The sequence below is a fragment of the Stylophora pistillata genome, chromosome 3, assembly GCF_964205215.1.
Source record: "Stylophora pistillata chromosome 3, jaStyPist1.2, whole genome shotgun sequence".
Taxonomy (NCBI): Eukaryota; Metazoa; Cnidaria; class Anthozoa; order Scleractinia; family Pocilloporidae; genus Stylophora; species Stylophora pistillata.
The window spans coordinates 13,063,279-13,077,072 of record NC_142521.1 but is presented as its reverse complement, the minus strand read 5'-3'; the positions used below and the strand labels follow the sequence as shown (position 1 = coordinate 13,077,072).

The 13,794-nt window shown below is 39.2% G+C and overlaps 2 protein-coding genes across 2 annotated transcripts; one reads left to right on the top strand and one right to left on the bottom strand.

Moving 5' to 3' along the window:
* Window positions 1-6,597: 6,597 nt before the first annotated feature.
* On the top strand, window positions 6,598-8,596 carry LOC111340285 (uncharacterized). Its single transcript, XM_088755550.1, has 2 exons — window positions 6,598-6,843; window positions 6,986-8,596. The coding sequence occupies exons 1-2, from the start codon at window positions 6,670-6,672 to the stop codon at window positions 8,036-8,038; spliced, it is 1,227 nt and encodes a 408-aa protein (XP_088611676.1). The 5' UTR covers window positions 6,598-6,669; the 3' UTR covers window positions 8,039-8,596.
* LOC111340278 (uncharacterized) lies at window positions 8,113-10,258 on the bottom strand. Its single transcript, XM_088755546.1, has 2 exons — window positions 10,047-10,258; window positions 8,113-9,851 (listed from the first exon to the last, which is right to left on the bottom strand). The coding sequence occupies exons 1-2, from the start codon at window positions 10,157-10,159 to the stop codon at window positions 8,588-8,590; spliced, it is 1,377 nt and encodes a 458-aa protein (XP_088611672.1). The 5' UTR covers window positions 10,160-10,258; the 3' UTR covers window positions 8,113-8,587.
* Window positions 10,259-13,794: the final 3,536 nt, after the last annotated feature.

Below are 13,794 nucleotides of genomic sequence, written 5' to 3'. Positions count from 1 at the left end.
AAACGCGGACTAGTAAAACGCGGACTAGTAAAACGCGGACTTGTAAAATGACGACTAGTAAAACGCTGACTAGTAAAACGTGGACTAGTAAAACGCGGACTAGTAAAACACGGACTACTGAAACGACAACAACAAAAATAATGATTTCATACGAAGGCGATAATAAGACTTAATGGCAAGCCAATTTAGTGAGTGACAATCCCTGTTTGACCTTTAAGCTGCAAATGGGTTTGACATGCGCCAGATACAAACGAATTTATAAGTTTACGCTAAGAAAGAATTTTATTCAGCAGCAGTTCAAAATCCTAAAATACACTTTCGTCGTAAATTTCACGGCAGAAACGCAGGAATTCGATGAATAAAAGTCGCATTGAATCTCCTTGTGTCTTGGTAGAAAGAGTCTCATTGACTTCAGCTTTTCGGTGGAAGAATAACCGATTTACACACGCCATTACAGAAAACAAACAAGCAGACTGCCAACTCCAAAACACATATTTGCATTCACTTACAATTTGACTTTACATGAAATTTTAAAACGGAACAGATTTTCATCCGAGATCCTTTGCAGTCGTTTGTTTTTGTTTTGGAATCGCGCTATTGTTAAATGGCGAACTCTGATAGTCATTCACAAACACTATTAAAAAGAAAAACAAAGATTTGGTGAAGAACATAGTAAACAAATTTGCAGCTATATATTTGAGACTGAAAAATCATAAATCGAGTCTGTGTATAAAACTTGTACAAAGCTTACTTGATGTTGAAGGAAATTGTTCGGCTTCAACATTAAATAAAATATAAACAAATAACCAATATTGGCCAAAACTGAGTTACTTTACGCATTTCAATTATAGAATAATGACTTGTACAAATGAGGTCGCTTACATACATATCTCAGGATCTCAAGTAAAAATCAATCAAATAATTATTCTCAAATCTAAAAAATCTCCCCGGAGTCTCTAGTTCCATCGTAAGAACAATGCAATAACATTTCTGCAAAAGCGCTGTCTGTAGTGTTACCAAAACCCATTGTTGTTTTCCTTGCCCTCCATAAATCATACACAGACTCTCGAAGTCGAATAACCTTTGCCGAGCTGGGCAGACCCGGCCTTCCTCTAGACGGCTTCTTCGGCGGCATAAACTTTTCAAATGACGTTTTTCACCGTCATACATGTAAGAATTAAAAACTATTTACTGATATGGATAATACGATAGTTTGTTGTTCGCACATGATTCAATATGGAACTTTGAAAGCCCTAATTAGTAAGATGGAAGAAGGTATCAAAACGATGCCGCAACTTCGAGGAAAATAGCCTATTTTTTATATATGAAAAATGATCTGGGCGCGCAAGGCATCTTGGTTGAAAATGGGCCTTTCAAGACAGAAAATGGAGCTACGTTATTGGTGGGAACATGGCAACGAGAAAAACAAGAATAAATTAGTGGAATGAAAAGCGTTCGTTGATCCCTGTGGGATTTAGACTGCCGGTTTGAAAGATGAGGTTTTGTTCAAGATTTTCACGGCTTTCCGTGCTACCTAAGTGCAAGGAAAGACCGCAGATTGCCATATGTTTCTTAGAATGATTAGGTAAATTAAAATGTCTAGCGACTGGTTTCGATGTGTCCTTGTCATTCCTTTCCACGTCTCGAAGGTGTTCTCGGAATCGGTCACCTAGTCTTCTGCCTGTTTCGCCGATGTGTATCTTTTTGCAATAAGTGCAAGTTATGCAATAAATTACATTGGCGGAGGTGCACGTGAAGTGATCGGTGATCTTAATGGATCGTTTAGGTCCCGATATTTTATCAGTGTTGTGAATGAAAGGAAACATTTTGCATCGTGCACGAGCGCATTTAAAAGTGCCTGGTTGGTCATTAGTCTGAAAAGAACTTCTGACCAAAAAATTGCCTATGTTTTTGTCGCGTTTGAATGAAATGAGCAGAGGCTGCGAAAAGATAGTACTTGTCTCTGTATCGTTTTGAAGTAATGTAGAGTTTTTAAGAATGATGGATTTAACTGAGTGGTTGTGAGGGTGAAACGTGAGAGTGAATGGAATGCGGTCGGAATCTTCCTTATGCGACGTTTGTAGTGCTGAATGTCGATCAATAAGTTGGGCGCGGTGGAAATCTGCTTGAACGACACAAACAGGGTAACCACGTTTATAGAAAAACTGGCACATTTGACTCTGATTTGTGGGGGAAATCAGAGGCATTACTACATAAACGACGAAGTCTTAGAAACTGAGAAAAAGGAATGGAATTCTTAACGTGAGATGGATGCGAAGACGAATATAATGAGTAATTATGCGAGTCTGTAGGTTTGTAATACACACTAGTGCATAAACCGTTACCTTCAATTGAAACTTGATGTCTGAAAAGGATAAAGAATTGTCAGAAATTTCCCAGGTATATTTCAGAGCTGGGTGAAGAGAATTGACTGCAGTTATGAATTGAGTGAGCTCCTCTCTGGTAGAGGAGGTAGCGCCGATACAGTCGTCGATATAGAGTTCAGGTTTGGACCCGTTGTATTGGCTGAAAAATTGATGTTCGACAAAACCTACAAAAAGATTGGCATAGCTAGGTCCCATTTTGGTGCCCATGGCTACACCAATGGTTTGTTTGAAGAAGTCGTTTCCGAACGAAAAACAATTGAGTGTAAGCACTAGTTCGGCTAAGCGAAGTAGTGTTTCAGATTTAGGTTCCTTATCAGTACGTTGATCAAAAAAAATGTTTAAGGGCCAGAAGGCCTTCGCCATTAGGAATGACAGTGTAAAGAGACGTAATATCCATGGTGAAAAGAAGTTTGTTTTGGCCAAGGAAATTAAAGTCTCTAAAAATTTGAGGAGCGTGTTGGCTGTCTTTAATATATGACGGTAAAGTTTTGACGATGGGAGCCATAATTTTGTCTAGATACCTGGAGATAAGTTCGGTAGGGCAACTGTAAGCCGAGTCAATGGGCCGACCCGGGTTGTTAGGTTTGTGAATTTTAGGTAAAAAGTAAATACGAGAAGTTCTAGGAGTGGTTATGATGAGATTTTTTGCTGTGGCCGGCAATTCTTGTTTAGTTATGAGTTGGTTGATCGTATTCTTGACGGAGTTTTGATTGCTGGCAGTGAGGTCTTTGTCGACCTTTTGATAAAAAGAGGTGTCAGAAAGTTGCCACAAAGCTTCTTTTTGGTAGAGGTCGGTGCACCAAACAACGACTGAGCCGCCCTTATCGGCCACTTTGATAACTATATCTTTGTGTTTTCCAAGACTTTTTAGAGCCGACCACTCTTCAGAAGAGAGATTAGAAAATTTGGTAATACGTTTGAAATTGAGTTTGTTGATATCGTGGCGGCATTTTTTGATAAAAAGTCTAATGATGCGAATTGGCCCTCTGGGGGAGTCCATTTAGACTTTCGAGTCTGAAGTGTTTCGAAAGCATCTTTGTTCGAGGTGTTAGAATCATCCTCTTTGTTGTGAAAAAAGGCTTTTAATTGAATGCGGCGAAGGAATTTTTTTACGTCTTGTTTAATTGAGAATTCGTCCGTTGTTTTAGAAATGGGAACGAAATTGAAGCCCTTACTGAGGACGGATTTTTCTGGATCGGAAAGTGAGAGGTTTTGTGGAATGGTAACTACAGTTTTGAGGTTTTCTGGTGATGAGTGGTTAGCGATTTGGGGACCGATAAGTTGGTCAAGCTTTTGGGCCTTAATTTGGTTCAAATGATGGAAACGTTTCGAATTAGTTTCCTGAATTTGGCGCGGATAGATTGTAATAAAACTGCTGGACAGATTTTGGAAAGTTCAGAGCGGCAATGTAGGATTTGTTCGGTGAGGTGATTACGTTTTTGGCACATAGCTCTAATGGTAATTCTCATGATGTTACGTGAAAAAAATTTTGGGCGCACTGAATTTGGTGATGCTATTGTTTGGTGAATGAAGATGCTTGAAAATTGGAGCGAAAACCATTTGTAAACCCATTTGTAGCTTAAAAGGTCAAACAGGGATTGTCACTCACTAAATTGGCTCGCCATTAAGTCTTGTGATCGCCTTAGTATGAAATTGTTTTTTTTTTGTTGTTGTTGTTAAGTCCGCGTTTTACTAGTCCGCGTTTTACTAGTACACGTTTTACTAGTCAGCGTTTTACTAGTCCGCGTTTTACTAGTCCGCGTTTTACTAGTCCGCGTTTCACTAGTCGCATTTTACTAGTCTGCGTTTTACTAGTCCGCGTTTTACTAGTCCGCGCTTTACTAGTCCTCGTTTTACTAGTCCGCGTTTTACTAGTCCACGTTTTACTAGTCCAGTCCAGTCCAGTCCAGTCCAGTCCAGTTTAGTCCACGAAATACCATATGCCCTGTCGCAGTCGAGTGAATAGGGAGCTTAAGATACAGACGTTTTCGGGGTGACGGCGACGTGGAGACCGATTAAGATTGGGGCGAGATTGACTGTGCATGCGGCCCCGCCGTCGCCCTCAGGTCGGCGACGTGAGATCAGTGAGTTTGCCGTCGTGGTGAAAACGTGAGTTGATCTTGTTTGTTTTTTTTAATATACTGCCAATTTTGTCACTTGTATTAAAGTGATTGCATTATCACATTTCGCACCAATCATCACACGATGTCTCGGCAACCTCAAGAGACCTTTTGTTTTCTCTTTTGGTTAAAATGACCGAAGCAACAGTTAAGTCCAAATCGTCGAGGTAAGTTTTGGGCACGTACGCGTACATTACTTGAATTCTTAACATAAAAGGGAATTTTTGCTTGCTGCCATTCCCTCTATCAATTCGTAGATGCACCTCGAAAAGGCACACCTCAGATCTATGAACATTTTTATATGGAAAATTGAGGTTTTAAGACGGAAACATTTCATACAAAACCAAGAACTCTTCATCGCTAATAAGATTAGCGTCGTAGTAAAGGACGAGGAGATGGCGGAATTCTTCAAACGTAGCCATGCTATGACAAAAAAGCCTTAATTTATAAAGCGCAACAATTAAACTCGACGAAGTCGCAAAGGACGGCCGTCACCAGAATCTTAACAACTTAAATTATGGCACGAAAACAGCAACCTCTGGCCCAGTCTACCTGGTTTGTCACGTCGCCGTCGCCCCGAAAACGTCTGTATCTTAAGCTCCCTAATATCTTTGGTGGCAGCGAGCTAGCGCGAGTATACGTGAAATATAATGGGGATACGCTGTCTGTTGCCGTTCCTTCGAAAGAATTACGGGACTTCGCAACTGCTGTCATTTCTCCGTGACTTCGCTCTTAGGAGGCAACTGACGAGATTCTGCAGAAAGAATCGAAATTGCAATCTTGCCTTAGAATGACAGTTTTTACACACAGCCGAGGGCTCTGATCTGTGAATAATATCAAATTTAGAAATTTACATTTCAAGAGGCGAGTTACTTAACAGGGAATCGACCCTGTACATGGAAACGCATCACAAAGAGACAGAGACCGAATGAAAAAACTTTTTTTCCACCAAGTGTAAATACTGGATTCGTAAAAGATGAGGCTTTACGCCTCTCAAGACAGAAAGAATTCGTCACGCTCCACGTTTAATAAAATCTTACAGAGTTTCAAAATACGCCGAATAGGGGATAACTACATGAAGGTTTTGAGAAACGTATCTCTGGAGTTATTTTCTGCGGGATAAAAAGTATAACAAAATAACGCGCGCACAGAAGAAAATATTGCCCTTTGTAATACATTCTCATCCGACTTGGTCAAACGTCAAGAACATGCAGATAGGGACACCTAGAAACTAACCCCTAATATCACATCGCAAAGGAAAGTCATTAAAATATATCATAATAAGAGCTAAACTTTGGGGGTAGAAGATTTAAAAGTCGCACAGGCCTGCCAACCGGCCTTTAAAGGTGCGTTTTGCTCTCCAGCGTACCGCCTTGCGCGAGGTAGAGTTATTCATATATCACGTGACTCCTTTGCTCTGATTCAACTGTGATTCTTTCAATGATCAACATAGAGGACTTACCATACAATACTTTCGATTAACTTATTTGCTTTTATTAGAAAATTGGATAAGGTAACAACACGATTGAGTATATACAGGAAATGTCCTTGCATTAGTAACGCTATGTAACGCAATACACTAAACACAACAATAGGCTAGGCCTTTTAGCTGCCCTAACCAGTCTTAATCACTGATCACTTAAAATGCATAAACTACGTGTACCATTGGAGAGCGTTTGGTCAGAGCAGTTGAATAAGTACAAAAGCTGCCATTTAAATCTTTGAAAGGCTTCAAACTACGACATACATCAAATTTTATGGCGCTCCATTTCCGCCAAAATTCAATGTTCTATTTTACATCGTACTTTCCACAATATTTTTTACATTTTGCGTTTGTCATTCGAGTTTGCACAAGCGATTCAAATTTTTTGCATTCAACATTAAACTTTTATTTATGCAACATTTCTGTTATCGCTTTCGACATTCAACTTTTTAGAGGCAACAGTGTAGTTTTCGAATTCGACTCTCAAGTTCAGTGGAATCCACATTCATGTTTTCGCGTCCAACGTTTAGCATTTGTCCTTTAAGTTTTGGCTTCCGACCTCCGACTTTGGGCTTTGTACTTGCAAGTTTTCGCGTTCAATATAGAGTACCGAAGCCCTGACGTCACGTTTCCATGGTTGCATTTCTGCTGGATCTAAACAAACTCACATGTGTTTAACATGGCGGCGTTGTCGATAACATCGTTCGCAAAATACTTCTCAGATGAGCCTAAATCTTTAAACCGTGGCGAAAACCATTACCAATCTGGACACGTTCTATCTTTTTGCTATTGTGATGGAATTATCAGAGGGTCAGTGCAAGCGAGCATGAAAAGTACGACGTATAAAGTCACAGTAAGTGTAAAATTTCTATTACTCGATGTCTATCCGTTAACATCGCCAAACCAAAACTTATTTAAATTAAGTGATTTCGAATCTTCGTTTAAAGGAAATCTTGAAAAGTAAGCTTATATTTCTTTTTCTCTTTCCTTCGCAGATATATCTTCAAGAAAACGAAATACGTTCCACAGAATGCGAGTGCCCTCGTGGCGGTTCAAAGTGTAGTCACGCTGTAGCTCTGTTCCTTCATGGCTACCACAACTTAAGTAGAACTGACATCGAATGTCAGTGGAAGAAACAAAAGGCATCCGAGGTGGTTAAAACGGTAGAAGATCTGTATCCACCCAAAGAAACTAAAGTCCTAAAACGAAAAACTACAGATGAGGACAGAGAATGGCTACGGAACAAGCTGAAGAGATACGGCGAGTTCACAGGAATGTTATGGCTTTTGAGCCCCGAACCTGACAAAGAGAATCGTCTGCCGATCTCCACAGTCGAAGAAATCATTTTATCGAGAGAGTTTGTTGAAAGCGGACTTGATACAAATTTCTTGTTGGAAAAATTGAAAGTAAGTGAGCAGCAAGTGAAATCAGTCTGTGAGATCACGAAAGAGCAACGTGAATGTGGAGAGTGGCATGTGGTGAGAAAAGGACGTTTGACTGCTACCAATTTTGGTCCAGTTCTTGAAGCAAAAAGAGTCACTCCTTCCCTTATCAAGCGTGTTCTTGGAGAATACGACATCTCTCGAGTGCAGGCTGTTCGATGGGGTGTCGTTAACGAGAAAGAAGGAATAAAGGCCTTCACCAAATTAACAATGAAAGTAGTAAAGGATTGTGGCCTTTGGCTACACAAGTCTGGTGTTTTGGGTGCATCACCAGATGGACTTGTTGATGACAATGCGATCATTGAAGTCAAATGCCCTTACACACATCGCAATTCAACAATTGAGGAGGCTGTTAAAGACCCTAAGTTCTGTTTAGTAAAGAGAGATGCTGGCTATTGTTTAAAACAATCCCACCACTACTGGCATCAAGTCCAGGGTCAGCTGTTTATAACTGGGAAGCAAATCTGTTACTTTGTGGTTTGGACAACAATGCAAACTGTTGTGTTGGCAATCCAGAAAGACTGCACATGGGAACCAAATCTTCTTTCACTTCAAGAATTTTATACAATTCACATGATTCCTGCACTTGTTGATGGTGGTCTTTAAATTTTAAGACTTTGTTGTAAAATTAATGTAGTTTTTTATAAAGTAATGGATTTGATAATACATACTTTTAGAAATATTTTTTAAAATATTGTTTTATTTGGTAAAATCATTGCAACTTTTACAACAAATATGCAGTAACTGAAGGGTGTATATAAAATAAAAATGTTCATGTTAATCTTAAAATTGTTTTTCTTTAAACAGCAACATTTGCTGGGGTTTTTACATTAGCTACTTGAGACAAGAAAATGATAGATTCATTGTAATCGTATTTGAATACAGTTGGTTATCTGAATTCATAATAAGACTAGCATAAGGGTGTGGTGGCAGGAATACTGATCAGAAATAAATAGTTTGTCATTAAGTTGTGTATCATGATTCCTTGTATCATGAGCAAGTAAAATAGGGTTACAAGCTTTTCACAGATCACACAACACCTGTCCACTCTTTGTATCAGAATACAGTTAATTGATTAACTATGATCAGACAATGCCAATGTATACCAGGCCTTAGTAAACTGATGTAAGATGATCAATATTTCAATTAAAATGACTAATCAAAGTCAACAGTGTCATTGGTTTCCTTAATTAATGGGTTTTGTAAATTAACTAAAGCACCACATAGCTGTATAATCTTACCAGAGAGGGATCGCAAGTATGGTGGCACAAAATTTAAAATTTTATAGTTCTTCAATCTAGCATTAGCACGTTCTACGTGTATACGACATTTTGCAATGCTCTTTGTTAACTTAACTTCACTTTCTGTAAATTTTCCATTGTTCAAGAATGGGGGAATGTTCACATATACACCATTAGGAACAATATCATTTATCAAAAACCCTTTATCCGCAAGTATAATATCCCCAGCAACAAAATGCTTTAATATTCCTGACTTTTGAACCGTTACTTTATCTGATACTGAGCCAGGGAAAAGTTTACTTACATAAGTTATAACCGCGTTGGGTGCCACACCAACAATTGTCTTAAAAGAATTCATACCCCTGTACGTTGAATATGTCAATTTTTGGTCACTCATAAGCTTAGGTGTAGCAACCTCGATATCGGTGCAATCTATTACCATACGACAGTCTCCAAATAAGCTAAATGAGCCTGGAAGTGAAGTTTTGTTTTTTTGTCTGGATGGAACAGCTATCTCCATTTGATCTTCATATAGAATTTGGTGCAAAACATGGATAAATGTTGTCACAATATTCGCTATTGTAGCAGTACTGCAACTAAAAAGTTCAGCTAAATGTAAGTTATGATAATTATGTCTAATCTTCATCAATGTTATCAATATTTGATCTTCAAAAGATATCTTGTCTACTTTCCAGCCACACACGTAAACAATATCGTTGCGGTATCTTTCGGCATATTCGACAACAATGTGGAACATTTCTTTGTTTGGGAGGCCAGTTTCCATGTTGATTACCTTTGAATCCATGTTAAAAGAGCTGTAGTTTCTTTTTAAGTAGCTTTCTTTTTCTTTCAACTCGGATACTTGGGTCTTTAATGTCCCTAGCTCTGCTTGTAGCAGGATATTTTCAGTCTGCAAAGTAGTGCATTTCATTTGCATCTCCTCGCAACTGAGCTCGCAAGGCTCGTTCTGGTTGCTCTTCGTCGAAGATTCTGAAAGGATCTGCTCGATAGTCGTTGTCTCTGGGACTTCAGTTCTTTGCTTTTTCCTTTTTGGAGCATTTCGAGATTCAAATAGTTTGTCTTTATTCCAGGAAAAGACCTCGGGGCCTTCTTCTTTACTTCCTCGGAAATGACAACTACAAACTCGAGCGCCTTTGCCAGGTTCACGATCAGCTCGTCTGGAGAGAGAAAACGAAGGTTTTAAACTTTAATCATAACGTAAAAAAAAGCTTTTTTTCTCTCTAGAGGTCTTTCAAAGGTATAATCCACAGGTCAGTGCACTTTTGAGTGGTTAAATAAAACCATCTTCCGCGTAACTATAACCGACACGTGGCCGTGCATCATGGTGGTCATTGTACCAAAAATCAACCTACCTTATTAGAGAAATCCATTTTCTTCTTTGAGCAGGATCTTTGGGGAAACGGTAAAAGCTGCAATTGTGACTTTCTGACTGATGATTGCAGTCGGGAACGAAGCATTGGCCCATTTTATGATGAGATGTAACGAAAGACGCCAAATAGTGTTTAGATCCAGCAAAAATGCTACCATGGTAACATGACGTCACACTTCGGCACTCTATTCAACTTTTCGAATTGGACTTTTACCCGCTGGTCAGTGGTCGAAGGAGACCGTGGGCGCAATCACCCTGAGCCACCCCTGCTCAAAGGGTGGACGATGGAGACGAGAGAATTCCTTGTTGAGTGGACTCGGGAGACCTTTCTCCACTCCATAGCCGTCGAGGGACGTCATGGCCGCCGGTTGGCAAGATATCGATGCTGCCGCACAATCTGCTAGTTTAGGCGAAGTGAGAGCCACCCTTTTGAGGGTAGCTGAGCGTCTTTCTTGTCTGGAAGAAACACCACCTCCAAGTGAGAATCGGGCAACCTTTTGTTAAGTATGAAGACGTTAGTTTCTTCGCGCGCTGACGCAAGTACGTGTACGTCAGCTCCATCTTGATAACTTCATGCGCGCTGTAGGTTGGAAGGCATCGATCGTAGAATTAAATATTTTTCCTAGAGCTTTTGCTTGCAATACTCTTATGTTTGTTTATTTTTCTCGTTTTTATTTTACTCAGAGTAAATCACCCGTATAGGTGCGTAATTATTATGTCAGAGATTTTTGGCAGTTCAGAAGGTTCTGTCTGAATGATTATTAATTTTGATTATTTTCAGTCTCCTCTCAACGGTGCTGACACTCATACCAAGAATTTTACTAATGTCACATACTTTAAACCCTTGCTGAAGTAAAAATGAAGCTGTTCCTCGCTTATTTCGTAGGAAGGTCTCCCTCGTGTCCCTCTGTTATGTAGTGGAGCTTGATATGCACAGTTAATATGATTTCTTTGATCGATTTCTACCAACATCCTGTAGGCATGTCCAATCAATTCTGAGACTTTCAGGTTTGATTTTCGCTATTGCATAAATAGCGCTCTCTGCTGCGAAGGATCGTGCATCATACGTATTTGATACCGCAGTTCAAAGTATGTGAACTTCATATATTCATTGTATCTGATTTATCATCATGGGTTTATTACGAATCAACTTAATGGCCTGCTCCCAGTTGGCTTGTTAGCTCAATTGGTAGAGCGCTGCACTAGTATCGCAGAGGTCAGTGGTTCGAATCCCGTACAAGCCTGATTTTTTTCAGATCTGATTTTCGCTATTGCATAAATAGCGCTCTCTACTGCGAAGGATCGTCCATCATACTTATTTGATACCGCAGTTCAAAGTATGTGAACTTCATATATTCATTGTATCAGATGCAAACAAGTCACAAGCGTCCTACTAAAGAACTCGGCCATCTTCGACCTGTTGGCGAAGTCTAGTCTGGTGGGGAGTGGAGAAAGGTCTCCTGAGTCCACTTGACTGGGGATTCTCTCGTCCTTATCGTCCACCTTTTGAGCAGGTGTGGCTCAGGGTGATTGCGTCCACGATCTCCTTCACTCACTGACCAGCGGTTAAAAGTCCAATTCGTAAAGTTGAATATCGAACGCGAAAACTTGCAAGTACAATGCCCAAAGTCGGAGGTCGGAAGCCAAAACTTAAAGGACAAATGCTAAATGTTGGATGCGAAAACATGAATGTGGATCCCACTGAACTGGAGGGTCGAATTCGAAAATTACACTGTTGCCTCTAAAAAGTTGAATGTCGAAAGCGATAACTTAAATGTTGCATAAACAAAAGTTTAATGTTGAATGCAAAAAAGTTGAATCGCCAGTGCAAACTCGAATGACAAACGCAAAATGTAAAAAATATTGTGGAAAGTACGATGTGAAATAGAACATTGAATTTTGGCGGAAATGGAACGCCATAAAATGTGACCTTCTCGAAAACTGTTCTTAAAATAATTACTAAAAAAAATAGTGATTGCGTTTGTCCCGGCGAAAACCCAAGAATAGGCCTTTCGCAACAAACTGTCACGTGACCGATTTTCCCTTGGCAACGCTATACTGGAGGGCAAGCCATTTAGTCTTTCCTTGACAACCAACAAAGGGCGACTTGGCGGAGGGGATACAAAGGTAAGGTTAAAGGTCTTTTAAGGCGTTTGTTTGTTATGATGTCACAAGAAAACAACAGGAAAATATCTCTTTGAAATTTTTACATACAACTGAACTAGTCTCGGACTGAAATCAGTCACTAGAGGCCGAGTTTCAGACTCGTGAAGTCTTAGCATGGTCAGTCTCGTTTGAAGTGATAGCGATGGCGGCAACGTTACCGAAAAATCACCGTGATTCATTCGACTTTATTGCTATCTTACACGGATATTTAAGCCTTTAGAATGAAAATATTGAGTGATAGTTTGGTTTGAATTTCAGGGAGAATAGCCTTGCATCATATGGCGACTGCTGGTAGCCAAGCTCTTTCGACCGAATCACGACCGAGTTTCTGATGGAGGGAGGCTTCTTGCTCACAACAAAAATGCTAGCATATTTGATTGCAGTCTCGTTGTTCAGGGTGAACTCGAATAATTTTTCTTATATTCACAGGTGTGGAGTCCAGAGATTCAAGCAAGTTTCCTGATATTTCTTTCGCAGAAGTTGAAAGTTTTGCTCAGAAGGCGTCGCGATGCAAACATACCAGGAAAGCCTACAAGTTTTTCGCTGAACCTGGCTACCTTCATGATGAGAAACGTAAGTAAAATCTTGGATATCCTAACTTCTGTGTGCAGATATCAGCTTAAATAAAGTCGTCGGGTGTTTCTTAATATTAAGGTGGAGGAAATCCTCTGGAGGAAATGACTACAAAATAAAAAATATTTATATTTAAGTGGTGATCAGCACCTAAACTGAACTGTATTTAAGCTTATATAAAGCTATAAGGTTAAGATCAAAATACCAAGAAAATTTCATAACATTGAAAATGAAAATTTGTCCAGAATTAACAACAAGAATATTGTTTTGATTAGGTAAAGTATATAATTAAGTTGGATATATTTGATGTTCTAAGTTAAACAATAGCCTGTTTTTTAAATTTGTGGTTGAGATAATAGAGTACATGCAACCAAGAAAGATGAATGCTAGTTAATTAAGCTTTCAGTAGATGAGAGTTTACAAAATAGATTTTTATGTTTAGTTAACATTATTGCAGTGCTTTCTGGACAAAAGTATTACTAAGCTAATTTTTTTGTCGTTTTTTGCAGTTCAATATTCTGCTAACCAGGTCAAAGTAACATCAAAGTGATAATAAACCCTTGGTCACCATGGCTTAGTTGCTCACGAGATAGGAAAGTGTATGACAGCTCAGCTGGGGGGAATGGTTACCTCCCACTTTGACTTTTCAAAACCAAAGTTGTCAAGGAAAGCTCAACTGATTTTGATGGAGTACCTCATATTTACAAAAACCCTGTTGCCAAGCAGCTGTCACTGAAGAGAAACCATGAATACTATTACCAGTGGAATGACTTTTTCAGTTATATCAATGAGACAACTTTCTTCTGTGAAAGAATTTATGATGCAGAATTTTTTCAGATTGCCAAAGATAATGTGGATGCCTTCTTTTTGTATTTTTACTTGAATAGGAACCTCGAAATGTGCAAACTCCTAATAATTTATGTTTCAAGTACATACTAGCTAGTATTATTATTACAACTACAACAACAACTTATTTGTACTCAGAATCAGTT